At 39.3% G+C, this 16,688-nt stretch overlaps 1 protein-coding gene across 3 annotated transcripts in view; it reads right to left on the bottom strand.

Moving 5' to 3' along the window:
- The window catches only part of LOC119512563 (meiosis 1 associated protein), a 107,437-nt gene extending 91,084 nt beyond the window's left edge, over positions 1–16,353 (bottom strand). For all 3 annotated transcript variants that reach the window (XM_037807311.1, XM_037807312.1, XM_037807313.1), the window contains exons 1-2: positions 16,309–16,353; positions 7,431–7,722 (exon numbers count right to left, since the gene is read on the bottom strand). In XM_037807311.1, coding sequence (XP_037663239.1) covers positions 7,431–7,670 — 240 coding nt within the window. In that variant the 5' untranslated portion in view covers positions 7,671–7,722; positions 16,309–16,353. The remainder of the gene's footprint in view (positions 1–7,430; positions 7,723–16,308) is intronic.
- Positions 16,354–16,688: the final 335 nt, after the last annotated feature.

The following is a 16,688-nucleotide window of genomic DNA, read 5'->3' as shown; positions in this document are numbered from 1 at the left end:
ACCTGGTTCATAGATGTAAAATTCAGTGACCAGGGTAGAAGATGCTTCCTATTTTCTATGGCAAGAAGCCACATACCCAATTCACCTAAGCAACTGTATCATTTAGACAAAAGCTAAATAGAAAGTATAAACACAACTATGCTTTGTACCTCTTGAAAATGGACTCTGGCTCTCAGGAACTCACTTCTAATCACTTTGATTCTGGAAGTGATTTTAAAATGCAGGCTTTGCAGAAACATTAATTGCCTTGGATCTGAAAAGCCCATATAGTTTGGCTCAGAAACAATTTTTATGTAACAAAGGTTGCTAATAGACTGATGAACGCTACAGAAAGTCCTATATTGTTCTTAGCTTTTTCCCTTATGAATTACCTAGGCAGCATTTTATAAGGTAACAATGCAAAAAGTTCAGAGCTGAGTTTCAAATCGAAATGATGCAAAACTACTGGGGTCAGGGACCTATAGGGAGCTGTTAGCTAAAGAGGGAAAGAATGGGTGACAGGAAGGTGAGGCCCTGTGTTCCTGAGCTGGAGGTCTGCAATTTCCTGCAATCTACAGTCTAGACATGGGGTATAGTTAAAGGAGATGACAAGATGTCAAATCCCATAAACTCCCCCTGTCCTTCTTGGATCGGGGGTTTAAGGTTTCCATTGTGGAATAGTCAGGCATCTAGGGAGTTCCTGATTGAAATGTGGGTCCTTTTGATCACTTCTCCAGCCCATCCTTTCTCACTGAATCAGGTACTGAAGTTCACTATGACATTGTTGGAAGTCCATTACCTGTTATAACACAAACTTAGGTTATTTGTTTTAGATTTTCTGGATGGATTTCAAGATGAAGAGTGGAGTTCCTGATTCAGTTAGGAGGGCACCGTACAGAGGGGTGGAAGTTGGGATGAATGGGTAAAGACTGATGGGCTCTCATTACATTTCTTTCAGCTTTTTGTGTAGACTGGTGATACAGATATGCCCAGAAGGCATTCCTTTCTCTATGTCTAGTACCAGTGGGTGTTCCCCTTATTCCCCGTCCCTGCCACAGTAGAGGTAGTTTGTATGTCCCCATGGGTTGCCTGTAGTTCCCTGGGTACTAATGCTGTGTTAGGGACACTGAGGAAGGAAGAGGAATAAAAGATGTGGTTGAATCTAAAGGAGATATTCTAAGGGAGGATATTCTGAGTGGAGCACTTTGATGGGGTGATGTACTTGAACATTCATGTCAAACTGATACAGTACAACTGACAGTCTTTGAGAGATGAATGGTGCACAGGTAGCTTTGATGTTAGAGATCTTGAACTTCAATTTCTAAAACATGGACACAAACTATGGTTGCAGGCAGGAGCTGGTGGTTTGAAAGTCTATGGAATGAGGACATATAATTAAATATGGTAGTATAGCTTGGAACTGGTGGGGACCAGCACAGGGGATGAAATCCATCATTTTAAAAAATCTTACCACTATTAGAATGGGGTCATGGCTGTGGGAGGAGGCATGGCCAGGGTGATATCCTAAAATATGAAATATTTGGGCCTTGAAGAATATAGTGGTTAATATATGTGTGGGGTTGCCAAAAATTCATTCAGTATTGAATAAGCTGGGATGACTAACCACAGTGTTATTTCAACATAAAGCACAGTACTTGGGTATGGGTCTCTCTGGCCCAAACAAATAGCAACATATCTCAGAGAGCAGGATGTCCTGATATTATGGGATGTGAAGTGTTCCTGGCTGCCCTTATTTTGTTAGGGACCATTAGATATAGAAATCCACCCTAACTTCATCAGATCTTTTCTCAAAGTTCTTTGGTCAGAGAATTTCTGAGGGTGGGGCTACTTCATTAATATCCCAGTACTTTAACTTTCAGATCTATCTACCCAGAGATTCTACTGCCAGCTAGGATGCTGATGGCTAGGCTGAACATTTTGAAGAAAACAGCCCAAATTTCATGGTATGGGGTGAATTTATAAGTATCTTAATTACTCCAAAATGATGATCTGTGGGTACTGACATGAGGTCATAGGCATCCTTGAGATAGTGTGTCTACCTTTGATGGTTAACAGCTTCAATTTTTTTTTGCGTAGGATAGCTGACCTCAGTAGGGCCTACTTCCTTGAAATGTAGCCGCACCAATGTAGTCACCAGATCAAGGGTTGTCCTGCAATAGGATGCCACCTACATCTCTGTTGGAGGCATCAGTCTCAAAGGCATAGGCTAGAGATAGATCAGTGCAAGCCATGATCGAGGTAATGGTGAAGAGGGTTTTAGAAGCCATAAGGCTGTGGCCAAGACTAGTTGGTTATCAGAGAGTAAAGATGAAGAAATAAGGGGTTAAAAATTTGATAACATTTGGCATACTTCAGGAATCAGTAGACATATATTATTGACCATGAGGATTCCAGTATGGCTAATATTTTTGGTCATCATGCACACGGCTTGAGCCAGACAGAACCTTCAAAGAATTCTCTTTCTGGGCTTTCATACATTAACTTTTTGGTGGTAGCCTGTATATAATTTTGCTCTAGGCAGTACAGAATAACTCAGATTGATGTCTCATTGGCTGACAGGTCAAGAAATCAAAATATAGTTTAGGTCAGTGATTTTCAAAAATTTTTATCAGAACTCCCTTTTATAAAAAATCAAAATCTTATATAGAACTCCCAAATATAAATTATTTTATAGCATAAAGGTATTTTAATATAAAATAATTTTATTTGGGTATTTATTTTGAACACAATAAATTTACATGTCTCAAAATTCAAAATAAAAGAATATGTAGAAAAAGGCACCTTTCCACTCTTATCCCTCAGCTAACCAGTAACCTCTCAGAGGTAATCAATATTAACAGCTTCTTGGTATCTTTCCAGAGATATTTTCATTACATGAAAGAAAACATAAATTATTTAATCTTTTTTTTCTTACCCAAATAGAAGAGACTACGTTCTTGTGAACCTTATTTTAGTGCTTATTGTACTTGGGTAGTCATTTCATATCAATATTTAAAGAATGTCAAATTTTTTATGGCTACATAGGATTCCATTAATGGATGGACCCAGGAATCCCCTACTGATGGACATTCTAGTTGCTTCCAATCTTTTGCTACTGAAAACAATGCTGAAACAATCTTGTACATAATTTATTTTTGTACATGTACAAATATATTTGTAGGACAAGCTCCCATAAGTGGGCTTGCTAGATTAAAGGGTATGTAAATTGTGATGCCATTCCCAACTTGTCCTCCAAAGAAATTGTATCAATGTATACATCCATAAATGGCATGTAAGTGTGCCTGATTCTTCATATTCTCATTAACAGTATGTCATCACCTTTAAAAATTTTTGCCAATCATATAGGTAAAAAATGGCATCACAGCAAAAGGTTTTTTCTAATATAGACTTTATTTTTTAGAGCAGTTTTAGGTTTACAGAAAAATTGCACACAAAGTACAGAGAATTCCCGTAAACTCCTCTCTCCTGACTCCCTGCACACAGTTTCCCCTATTATTAACATCTTACATTAGTGTGGTATGTTTGTTACAATCAATGAACCAACACTGATACATTATTATTAGCTAAAGTGCATAGTTTACATTAGGGCTCATACTTTATGTTGTTCCATTAGTTCTATGGGTTTTGAAAGATGAACAATGTCACGTATCTACCAATTTCAGTTTCCAAGGCTGTTCAAAGCAAATACCATGAAATGGGTCAGTTAAACAATGGCAATTTCTTCACTCAGTTTTGAGGCTGGGAAAATGTCCAAATCAAGGAATTGTCAAGGTGATGCTTTCTTCCTGAAGACCAGCTGCCAGAGATCCTTGGCAACTCTGTGACATGGCAAGGCACATGGCAGAATCTGCTGGTCTCTCTCATCTCCAGGTTGTTGATTTCAGTTTCTTGCTTCTGTGGCTCTTCTCTGTGTCTGAATTTCATTCTCTTATAAAGGACTCCGAATAGTAGGATTAAGATCCATCCTGACTGAAGTGGGACACAGCTTAAGTGAAGTAACCTCATCAAAAGGTCCTACTAATGACGGGTTTACGCCCACAGGAATGGATTCAAGAACATGTTTTTCTGTACATACAGCCTCAAACCCCCATATCACCATCACATCATACAGAATAGTTTCACTGCCTCCAAAATGCTGTGTGTTTCACCTATTCATCCCTCCACTTCTCCCCATGAACTGCTGACAATCACTGATCTTTTTACTGCCTTTATAGTTGTGCCTTTTCCAGAATGTCACATAGTTGGAATCATACAGTATGTAGCCTTTTACACTGGCTTCTTTCACTTAGCAATATGCACTTAAGGTTCCTCCATGTCTTCCCATGGCTTGATAACATTTGTTTTTATCACTGAATAATATTCCATTGGATGTATCACAGTTTGTTTATGCATTAAACTTTTTTTAATTAGAGACGTTGTGGCTTTATAGAACAATCAACTAACCTTTTCTTCTGTAAAGTCTAATCTATCATTAATCTTGCCTAATGTATTTTTCAGGTCAGATATTGTAGTTTTCATCTTTAGAAGTTTGATTTGGGTCTTTTAAAATATTTTCTATGTCTCTACCTAGCTTTTTGAACATATGGAATACAGTTACAACTGTCTTACTGCCTCTTCCTGCTAATTCTAACATTTGTGTCAGTTTTGGGTTGGTTTTGATTGGTTGAAATTATTCCTCATAATGGGTTGTATTTTTTTGCTTCTTTGAGTACTTGGTAAATTTTGACTGAATGCCAAACATTGTGGATTTTACCTAGGATACAACTAAGTTACTTGGAAACAGTTTGATCCTTTTGGATCTTGTATAATCTGTTAGGTGATCCTGAGCAGTGATAACTATAGGGCTATTTATTCCTCACTACTGATGCAAGACCCTTCTAAGTACTCTACCCAAAGTACCACGAATTATGCAGATTTCCAGCCCAGATGCTGGGGACAGATACTTTTCCTGTTGTGAATATCAGGTACCATTACCTCTCATCACTTCAAATAGTTCTTTTTCTGGCTTTAGGTAGTTTATTCACATGCATGTACTGATCATTACTCTGCTGAATACTCAAAGAGCACCCTCTGCAGATCTCCAGATTCTCTCTCTGTGTAGCTCTTTCCTTTCCTCTGTGTTTGCTTTCTCTCTTCTAGCTGCTTTGGTCTTGCAGAATTTCCAGATCCAGTTCCTCAATTTGGGAAGACCACTGGGCCCCACCTGGGTTTCCCCTCTCTGCATTGTAGTTTGAAACTTTCTCAAGGTAGTAAGCTGGGGCAATTGTAGGTCACAACATTTGTTTTCTATCTCTCAGGGATAATTGACCTTTGTTGCCTGATGTCCAATGTCATGAAAACTGTTTTTCAAATATTTTGTCCATTTTTTTTTTTTTGTTATTTCAGGCAAGAGAGTAAATCTGGTCCCTGTTACTCCATTTTGAGTGGAACAGTGACTTTGCTTCTAGCAAATAAAATGTGGAGGAAGTAACAGTGTGTCACTTTTAAGACTAGACCATAAAAGGTATTTCAGCTTCTTCTTTTCTCACCCTCTTTTTGGACCACTTGCTCTCAGAGAAGCCAGCTGTCATGGAATGAGGATATTCAAGAAGCTTAAAGAGAGGCCCAAGAGGTGAGGAATTAAGACATCCTGCCAATAGCCCCATGAATGTGCCATCTCAGAAGTGGATCCTCCCATCTTCCCAATTTGGTCAAGCCTTCAAATGACTGCAGCCCTGGCTGACATCTTGACTGTAACCTCATGAGATTACCCCAAGCCTGAACCATCTACCTAAGCCTTGTATGAATTTCTGACCCAAAGTAACTGTGGGATAATGAATGTTTATTGTTTTAAGACACTAAGTTTTAGGATAATTACTCAGCAATAGAGAACTAATACAGGAACCCAATCCTATCATGCTGTAGAAAGGACCAGTTGCACACCTTAATTAATCTCATCCATTCCGCATCCTCACACAGGCCCATGCAATAATACACAGATAAAACCATCAGACTTAGCAGCTGGAGCACTTACACTCAAAACTTTCTCTATATGACTCTTTTTGATAAGTAAACCTCTAGCTGCTGTTAGCCTAAGGCACATGCAAAGCAACCAGGGTATAATGTTTTATTTTTACAATGTTCTAACCCAAGAGGCATAAAATAATGTATATTATTTTCATTCTTTAGAGTGTCAACAGAGGATATTAACTTTCCATTTATTATGAGGGGATATTAATGCATTAATTTCAAAAATTAATCAATTTTAGTCAGACAGTACACTAATAATTCAGCAACAGATTTATGAAGTTTCCTCCTTTGAAAATCTTAAATAATAGAATTTATACCCATTTAGTAAGCTATATTAGGAACACTGCTGTCTCAAGGAAGGAGATGCACTAGAACCTCTGGAAATGCTTCTCATCCCCATGATTCTGAACTTTGTATAGGGGAGAAAAGGAAGATCTGAATTTTGTTTGAGGAGGAGAAAAGATACTGTCTATGTGTGAGGGAGCTTTATAAAAGCAATGCCCCTGGCTCAGCCTTTGTCTTCTGAAACCCCAGGAGATGTTTCATCTGAGTCCCATGTGGAACTATAGAGCAAATATTTCATGCTTCTGCACAGTTAGGACTTTCTGAGCAAAGAAAACTGGAACTTGAGTTAAAGGATAAGCCTTGGAAGTTAAAGGGTGATTGAATAGTTAGAGAACTCCAAAGGGATTTAGACACTTAATTTCCTATGTGTTTACATTTGAAAGGGGGATGAACTGTGGAGCCATGGAGTTACATTATTTGGAATGTAAACAAGAAGTCAAGGTTTCTGTTCCAGTCATTAGTGGGTTGAATTGTGTTCCCCAAAAGATGTGTTCAAGTCCTAAACCCTGGAATTTGGAAATAAGGTCTTTGTAAAGGTAATCAAGTTAAGATGAGGTCATACTGGATCAGGGTGGGCCCTAAATCCAAAGACCGTCATCTTTACAAGAGAAAGGAGAGGGAGATTTGGACAGAGACACAAAGGAGACACAACAGAGGGAAGACAGCCATATGAAGATAGACGCAGAAATTGGAACGATGCAGCTATAAAATAAAGAATGTCAAAGATTGCCAGCAACCACCAGATGCTAGGAAAAGGTAAGGAAGGATTCTTCCCCAGAGCCTTGAGAGGGAGCTGACACCTTGATTTTGGACTTCTAGCCTCCAGCACAGTAAGAGAATATATTTCTATTGTTTTAATCCAGCAACTGTGTAGTAATTTATTACAGGAGCCCTAGGAAACCAGTACAACTCTGTATGTGCAGGATGGCATCTGGCTTTCATTGTGTCATCTGTGGAGTATTGGGTGGGGGGAACCAGCACAGTTACTGCTGAGAGTAATCATAACTCTAATCTCATGTTTACTTTCAGGATAAAGTGAATAAATATAGATATTAAAAAATTATCATCCTACTCACCACAAAGGGAAGAATGCACTCGTGCTGATTTTGTACCATATATAAACTGAACAGGGACATGCGGTTGGGACCCATCAGGCTGCAGGCTAGAGAAAAAAAGTTCTGCAGAGCCTGACAGAGGTTGGAGCAGATGTCAGCCCATGAAGGTAGAGCTATGTGCACAATGAGAAGCCGTGGTGGTGGCTGGTACATCTGTGTAGGCGTGGAGGCTCCTTTGCCAGTACTTCGACTATGATGCATGGCAGCTGGACCAGAAGTGGAACTGCAGCCCCTACCTGGATTTTCTCTACACCTATGGGGAAGGAAAGAGAAATCGCTGGCTTTTATAAAACTGAATTATGTGATCTGTTGAAACAATGAACACAGGTCTAGGTGACCAAGTTAGAGAGGAGTTCGACTTGCTACTAAATTAACCTTGTCTAGGCTATCCCATGTTAACAGTCCCCAAGAAATCCAGATGTTTGCCTGTAACATAAAGCTGATGATGCATAGAGATGCAGAGTAGAACCAATCAAAAAGTTATAAAAAATCAAACTTTACTCTTCAAGTAAGCCACCCACCCTTATGAAACTTTGTTTCTTTATTGATATTTACTGTACTATATTGTAATTTATTTCTATGACTGCCTCTTTCACTACATTCTGAGCTTTACAGGGGTGAAGAAACCATCTTTTCTCCTTTATTCATCAGTGTCCTAGCACAGTGTTTAGTACATGGTAATCCTTAAAAATGAAAATATGACCACGTTTCTCCCTTTCTTGAAATTCTTTGGTTGTCTCTATCACTTATAAGGTGAAATTTAAACTCGTTTCAAGACCCTTCATGTCTTAATCTTCAGCCTCATTAGAGACTATTCTTTACTTCAGGCTTTTCACTGAAATAATACCAAAATACACCATGAACTTTAGTGCACTTATTTAAGTTGTTTTCTCTGCCTCCAACACTCTTGTCTTTTTGCTTTACTGGCTAGTTACACTTAAGCCTAAGATTCAGAGTGGGCAGCATCTCCTCCAAGAAGCATTCCCTTACCTCTATTCCAAGAAGCTATACGATAGTGGTGATTAGTGAAAGTATTTGCTGTTTACATAAGTGTACCAGGCTCTCATACTTCTGATTTTTTTTTGTTTGTTTTTAGGGGTCTTCCTCTTTAAATGCTTTTTCTTGACTTGTATATTTATTAAATATTATCTTTCAAGAATAGTTTAATGTAATCTCCTCTCTAGCAGCAGTAAATAGTCACTTACTCCTCTCTCCATCCTCTCTACCCTTATAACTCTACAGAAATGTTGTAATAACATATCTTGGACTGAACTGTAATTATTTGCTTACATATTGTGCTGGACATTTTCTTTTCCTCCTCCAGATCAACTTTTCGCCCTCCTCATGTTGTTTTATGCTGGGCATAGACTATATTTAGTAGAGACTCCTAAATAAATCAAAATGGGCTCCTTTCTCTCTGATATCCAGATAGATCAGGCAGCTAACCCAACTAATATCTAATATGAGGTATTAGAAAGAGAAAGAGATTAGAGGATATAAAGAGAGAGGTAAACTATTCTCCCAGTTCCATCCCTTCTGGTCACAGTGGACTGGCTATGTCCCTCTAAGAAGGCAATAATTCCTTGTCAGCAGGGCCTTTCCATATAGCTACTCTCTATGGATTCTGGTAACTATGCCTCACACTTGTCCCTTTAGGTCTAGGGCTAGTAAAGGTCACCCCAACTGCTGTTGCTTGACCCAGGTTACTACACTATTCATTGATGATTTCCCTAAATCCTGCCTATACTCATGTAAATAGCCCCTTGTTCTGGTTTGCTAGTGCTGCCCTTTTGCAAAACACCAGAAATGGATTGGCTTTTATAAAGGGGGTTTATTTGGTTATGCAGTTACAGTCTTAAGGCCATAAAGTGTCCAAGGTAAGGCATCAACAAAGGGTACCTTCACTGGAGGATGGCTGATGGCATCTGGAAAACCTCTGTTAGCTGGAGGCATGTGGCTGGCATCTGCTGATCCCAGATTGTGTTCCAGCTTCTCTCTCAGCTCCTCTGCATTCTTCAAAATGTTGCCCTTGGGGTGTTTTGTCCTCTCTTAGCTTCTCCAGAGCAAAAGTCTGCTTTCAATGGTCATCTTCAAAATGTCTCTCTAAGTTGCAGCTCTGAGATTCTTCTGTATGTGAGTTCCTTTGTACAACTCCAGTGATCCAATTAACACCCACCCTGAATGAGCGGGGTAACATCTCCATGGAAATTATCCAATCAAACATTTCACTCAGAGTTGACTGAGTCACATCTCCATGGAAACACTCAACCAAAGGTTTCCAACCTAATCAACACAAATATGTCTGCCTCCACAAGATTGCAACAAAGATAATGGTGTTTTGGGGGACATAATACATTCAAACAGGCACACCCCTTTATTAAACTCTCTTCAATTATCCAGTTTGATTGTGCTGATTTTTGCTCGGCCCCAGATTCATAGATATGCTTAAGATTTCCTTCACAAATAGGAATCTGTGAGTGATTTCAGGGTGGGGGCTTTGAATTATTCATTGATATTCTCCTGGAGTCTAGCAATAATGCCTGGCATATAGTGGGCACTCAACATGTGTCCATCAAATGAATGGTTGTCATTATTGCAGTTAAGGAGGGGAGGAACTCCTTAGCTCACTTTGAACAACCACAATAAAAAGCTTATGTAGACTTCTGGTTGATCAAAATGGTGACAAGAAAATGCAGTTTTAAAAATGGTAGAAGAAGCCTGTGGTGTCCTTGTTAGCCCCTGCCCTACCCCCTCCTCAGTGTGGTATGGAGCCCCTTGACCTGTTTTGGAGGGAGCGGATTAAACCCTGTGTGCCCACTGGGGTGCCTGTACCTTGGCACCCCAGAATACACAAAGAAACTCTCCTGTAGCTCCCCTTCCCAGAACTTGCCCTGCAGGCAGAAGCAGCTTGAGAATAGGTAAAGCAGTATAAGAAACAATTAAGTCTAAGTGGCCTGGGGCAAAAGATTTTAGGCTTTAAGACATACAACAGAGCACACATAGGCCCATTTCACAGGAAATAGAGGGGACATTCGGATTCTTGTAAATGGGGGAATTCCTAAGGCAACAAGCAAGCACAAATAGGGACAAGACACAGGCTCAGAAAAGATGGAGAGGACCCTGCATTTCACTTTCACCTCAGGCTGATCTCCTTGACAGGAGGGCTAAACTCCGAAGGAGAGCACAAGCCAAAGCAAAGCCAACTCACAAAGACAGTGACAGGTGTTTTTTACTGTGGTTTATTTGTTTTGGTTAGCTCCTCACACTCAAAGAAATCTGTCATAACACTAGCTGAATACAAACTTAAGGAACAGACAGCTCAAGGACTAAATACCAGCATTAACACATTAAAATATGAAAACGTACAGTGTGCAACAAAAGATTACAAAACAAACAAAGAAACAGGAAATTATGGCCCATCAAAAGGAACAAGATAAAAATTTGGGAACCATCAATGAAGACGACCAGAATTTGGATGTATTGGACAAACACTTTTAAAAACTGATCTTCAATACATATGCTCAAGGAGATAAAGGATAGCATGGAAAGTCCAAAAGGATATCAGGACAATGATGAATGAATAATACAAGAATCTCAATAAAGAGATAGAAAGTTTAAAAAGGAACCAAACAGAAATATTGAAGTTGAAGACCACAATAACTGAAATGAAAAATTCCCTAGAGGGTTTCAGAATCAGATTGGAGCTGGTGGAAGAAAGAAGTGGTGAACTCAAACACAAGACAATTGAAATGATTCAGGCTGAGGAGCTGAAAGAAAAAAAGAATGAAAAAAAAAATGAACAGAGCATAAGAAACCCTTGGGACATCATCAAATGTACTAACATGTGTTATGGGAGTCCCAAAAGAAGAAAGAGACAAAGAGAAAGAAGGAATATTCAAATAAATAATGGCATAAAACTTTCAAAATTTAATGAAAGACATGAATATACACATTTGTGAATTCCCCCCCCAACAAACCCCAAACAGGATAAACTGGAAGAGAACCATGCCCAGACACACAACAGTCAAACTGTTGAATGCCAAGGACAAGAAGAGAATTCTAAAAGGTACCAGAGAAAAGCAACAGTTTACATACAAGGGAGTCCAAATAAGATTAGGTTCCAATTTCTCAACAGAAACCATGAAGGCAAGAAGACATTTGGATAAAATATTTAAAACATTGAAAGAAAGCAGCTGCCAACAAAAATTCTATATATTTGGCAAAACTGTCTTTCACAAATGAGGAAGAGATTAAGAAATTCCCAGATAAACAGAAGCTGGCGGAACCTCCCTATATGGAATAATTAGAATAAGCAAATTAATTGCGTCAGAAACTAGAATACAGGTTATCTGGGGCCAGAGTGAGCACAGAAAATGGGAAGTTAATGTTGAATTGGTACAATTCCTGTTTGGGGTGATAGAAATGTTTTGGTAATGCATGATATTGATGGTAGCACATCATTATGAATATAATTAACAACACTGAATTATATATTTGGATGTGATTTAAAGCAGAAATTTTATGTTGTATCTATGTTACTAGAATAAGTCATTTTTTAAAAAGCTCATAGGACTATAGAACACTATCAGTGAACCCTAATGTAAACAATGGACTATTGTTAATAGTATAATTATCATAATATTGTTTCCTCAATTGTATCAAAGGTACCATAGTAATGAAAAATGTTAATAAAATAAAATGTTAGGGAAAACTGTGTGTGGAAGGTGAGGTATATGGAAACTCTGCACAATTTTCTGCACAATTTTTCTGTAAACCTACAACTTCTCTAATAAAAAAATAGAAAAAAAGCTTATGAATAACAGTTTGCTGCTCAATACTTTAGAAATGATAAGATTCAAAACATAGTTGTGATAAAAACTCTCAGAGAATTAATAACAGACGTCAAGTGTCTTATCTTGGAGAAACGCTACATGCGTGTCTTTAAAACAGGAAAACGAAGATGGCCACTGTTATTGCTACTGTTTAACCTAATACCAGATGTCCTGGTCAATGCTATAAAGAATGAAAAAGAAGAACTGTATAAGAATTGGATATATATCTATGTGTATATATACACACCCACACCCACACCCACACACACACACATATATATATGACAATCTTTATCTGCACATTATGTGACCATCACCTAGAAAAATCAGTGGAATCAATAGTCTAATAATTAGAAATAGTAAGAGAAAAATATTTAATCAAGCCAAAATAAGGCAAGAAAGGAGATAAAATGAAAAATAACAGGTTGGAACCGATAGAAAGCTTAAAAGATTAAGATTGATTAAAATCCAAATATATCAGTAATTACATTAAATGTAAGTGTACTAAACATTCCAGTTAAAAGTGCTTTCTGACAGGATTTCAAAAATTCAATTATATGAGGTCTAGAAGGGAAATATCATTATGTTGAAAGGATGGAAAAAGATATTCCACACAAATACAGTGCTAAGCAGAAGAAAGATGGTGTAGCTAAATTAATAGCAGATTAATTAGTCTAAGTTAAACAGTATTATTAGAAATAAAGAGGATCACTTCATAATGTGTACCAGTTTGAATGTATTATTTCCCCCAAAATGCCGTTATCTTTGATGCAAACTTATGTGGGCAGATGTATTAGTGTTGATTAGATTGTAATTCTTTGACTGAATGTTTCCATGGAGATGTGACCCATCCCTTTCCATGAAGGCGTGGCCCACCCATTCAGTGTGGGCCTTGATTAGTTCACTGGAGCCCTATATAAGCTCAGACAGCAGGAGCGAGCTTGCTACAGCCAAGAGGGACACCTTGAAAAATGCACAGGAGCTGAGAGAGGAGCTACAGCTTACAGAGCAACATTTTGGAGACAGCCTTTGAAAGCAGACTTTTGCTCAGGAGAACCTAAGAGAGGACAAATGCCCCAAGAGCAATTAAGAGTGACATTTTTTGAGGAGCTGCAGCCTAGAGAGGAATGTCCTGGGAGAAAGACATTTTGAAACCAGAACTCTGGAGCAGTTGCCAGCCACGTGCCTTCCTAGCTAACAGAGGTTTTCCAGACACCCTTGGCCATCCTCCAGTGAAGGTACCCAATTGTTGATGACTGACCTTGGATACTTTATGGTCTTAAGACTGGAACTTTGTAACCAAATAAACCCCCTTTATAAAAGCCGACACATTTCTGGTGTTTTGCATTCCCGCAGCATTAGCAAACTGGAACATAATGATAAAAGGTTTAATTTCCAGGAAGATTGAACAACATTTAACTTATAAGCACCTAATACAACAGTCTCAAAAATATATATCAAAAATTGATAAGTCCACAACCATAATGGGAAATTTAACATAGCTTTAATGACAATTAATAGAAAGATAACATATCAATAAGATATTTGAATAAAATTATTAACCAACTTGACTATTAGGCATACACAGAACACTGTATCAAACAAAGACAGAATGTATATTCTTTTCAAGTATTCATGGAATGACAGAAAAAGTATTTATTCTGCTACAAATCAAGTCTCAATACATTTCAAAGGACTGAAGCCATAGAGTTTGTTCTTTGACTATAATATATTTAAGCTAGAAATAAATAACAAAAAGATAATTAGGAAAACCCCATGTGTATGGAAATTAAGAAATGTACTTCTAAATAACCCATGGGTCAAAGAAGAAATCACAATGGAAAGTAAAAATAAATTTGAACAAATCATTTAGATATGTATGAATTTCAGTTACCAGAGTTTAGTTAAATATCACCAGCCCCCCAACAATACGGATCATGGGATATTAACTGTGAGTAGTTACATAAATTACACAGTGCAGCTAGCTCTTCAGTTCATAAATCACTAAATAAATAACAGATGTGCATTATCTTCATTGATCAATCATGTCACTTGCTTTCAAAGTCTGTCAGTGATGGGTGGCTGCACATTTATTATTCAGTTCATGCATAGTCAGCAAAGTGTGTAGTTGTGTTGCTTCCTTGTCTCTTAGTGATAAACTCACATGACATTTTACAAAAATGCACAATCAAAACAGGAAGTTGGCCAACAGAGATGAAAGTACAGGAAAGAAAGAAAAAGTGATAATGCTCGAAGTGAAATTTGAATAGAAAAGTGGAGTTATAGAATGAAACAGCTGACTGTGAGCATGCATTGCTGCTGTTTGAGAAACACTAAACATGGCAGCCAGAGGAAATTAGTGGAGGTTAACTTAATATAAATGAGGAAAGTCATGGTGAAGGAAAGGATGAAGATGTCCCAGAGGAAGTGACTCCAGCAAAAACTTAACTTTAGAGGAACTCTTGCGGATATTTTACAACTTTGAAAGTGCAAAGTATAAAATGTTGGAAGCTGATCCAAACTTACAAAGGAGTTTAATGGTTTGTTAAGGCATAGGAAAGGCACTTGTTCTGTATCCTCAAGATCAGTCATACCACAAGAAGGCAAGCACTATTCAAACTACTATTGATAAGTTGTTTTTCTTTTATAACTAAATGCACCACTGATTCTCAATGTTTCTAGTGTTTTACAACACAGTATACTCTACAAATAATAGTTTTATTATTTTTTATTTCCCTATATACTTATAACCCACTATAAGAGTTTTCAATGTTTTGACAATAATTTTTAGAGGTTACAGAAAAACTGTAATTTTTCCCATTGATTATTGTGATCTCTTTGAATGGTTTCAGCTTGCACATTTTTACAGTCCCAAGCTAAATGCAATACGAGGACTGTACATTAAATAAGATAAGAGGCAGCTCTCTTCCCTAAATCCTCAAATATGATAAATTAATGCATCTGATGTGTCTGGGCATAGTGTTAAGCAGGATCTGACTTTATTTTTGACTCTATACACTCGACTTTTGCCAAGAACACCCTTTAATGGTTTCCTCCTGCAAACTGGCTAAACCTGGAACTGGGCCTGGAAACGCCAAAAACCAAGTTACTCCCTAACTCAAAACCCTTCAACAGCTTCCACTTCAACACTTGGAACAAAAACCAAATTCCTCATTTTGACATTTGAAACAAAAACCAAATTCCTCACCTTGGCTCCAGCTCTCCATCCTCCCGCCATGCCACCCCTCGCCCAAGCCTCTCCGTCCCCCAGGGCACCTTTCAGGTCTGCAAAGCGGACTCTGCTTCCGGCTGGGGCTGCTAGTCCCCAATGTTCCTGAATATTCCCTTCCTTAACCTTACTCATCCTTTAGGTCCCGGCATAACAGTTAGGGGCCCTTTAGACACCCCCATAAAAGCGCCTGCACTACTGCTTTTATAGCCCTTCGGACACTTTTATCTTTTGATAAATGGTTCAATGGTTCTCCCCCAGGCAGGGCCACATTATGAACTTCGACGACCATAAGCACTTTTGCTTTTGGGGCCTCTTAGTCCATTAAAATTTTCTAAAAATAAATGAATAGATTTTCGTGGAATTTTTTTTGTGTGTGAGGAAAATTTAAAACATTTTCTTCCACCCTAAAGATTTACTGCTTTCTTCTGACTTGAAAACATTTTTCCGGCCCCTAGAAGTATGGCGGGCCCGGGGCACGGCGCCGCCTGTGGATAAGCTGCCGGCTCTGAGGCCAAGGCCTAGCGCGGGCCCCGCCGCTGAGGAAACCGGGACTTTGGTTCCAGCCGCCTCGGGGCGTCAGTCCCGCCCCGGCAGCTGCCCCGGCTGGGCCGGACCCCACTCCTGGGCCGCCACCACCTGCCTGCGGGCGGGCTCCAGCTCCCGCTGGGGGCTGTCCTCCCTCTCCCTCAGAGGCCCTCCGCGCCTTCTCCTGCCCCGAGGCGTGCAGAGGCGAGGAGGTCCTCCCTTTTTCTCGGGCAAGCAAAGACCCCATTACCTGGCCCTCCCGGCTCTCCGCGTCACCCCCGCGCTGGCGCGGGCGCCCCCCTCAGGCCCGCAGTGGCTGGGCAGGGCGGCTCACTGCGAGCGCGCTGCGGGGGGAGGACGGTGTCCTCAGGATTTCACCTCACACCGCTCCTCAGGTCCACGGTGTCCCAGCCCTCGGGCACCCTGTTAAGAGTTGTTCTTTGGTCCGTCAGTAGAGTTTTGGATCCTCTGGGGATTTTTATGCTAAAGCTGACACTACCTCGTTATCTCCCCCCACCTCCACAAATGAAACAGTCCAGCGAAGCCCCCCCACACACCCGCCTCTTCTTGCCCTTAACCTTTCCCTTCTATATCATTCATTCATTCATTCGTTCATTCATTCATTCATTC

Source organism: Choloepus didactylus, chromosome 17 (genome assembly GCF_015220235.1).
Source record: "Choloepus didactylus isolate mChoDid1 chromosome 17, mChoDid1.pri, whole genome shotgun sequence".
Taxonomy (NCBI): Eukaryota; Metazoa; Chordata; class Mammalia; order Pilosa; family Megalonychidae; genus Choloepus; species Choloepus didactylus.
Note: the sequence above shows the minus strand (reverse complement) of the source record. Positions and strands in the feature narration are given on the sequence as shown.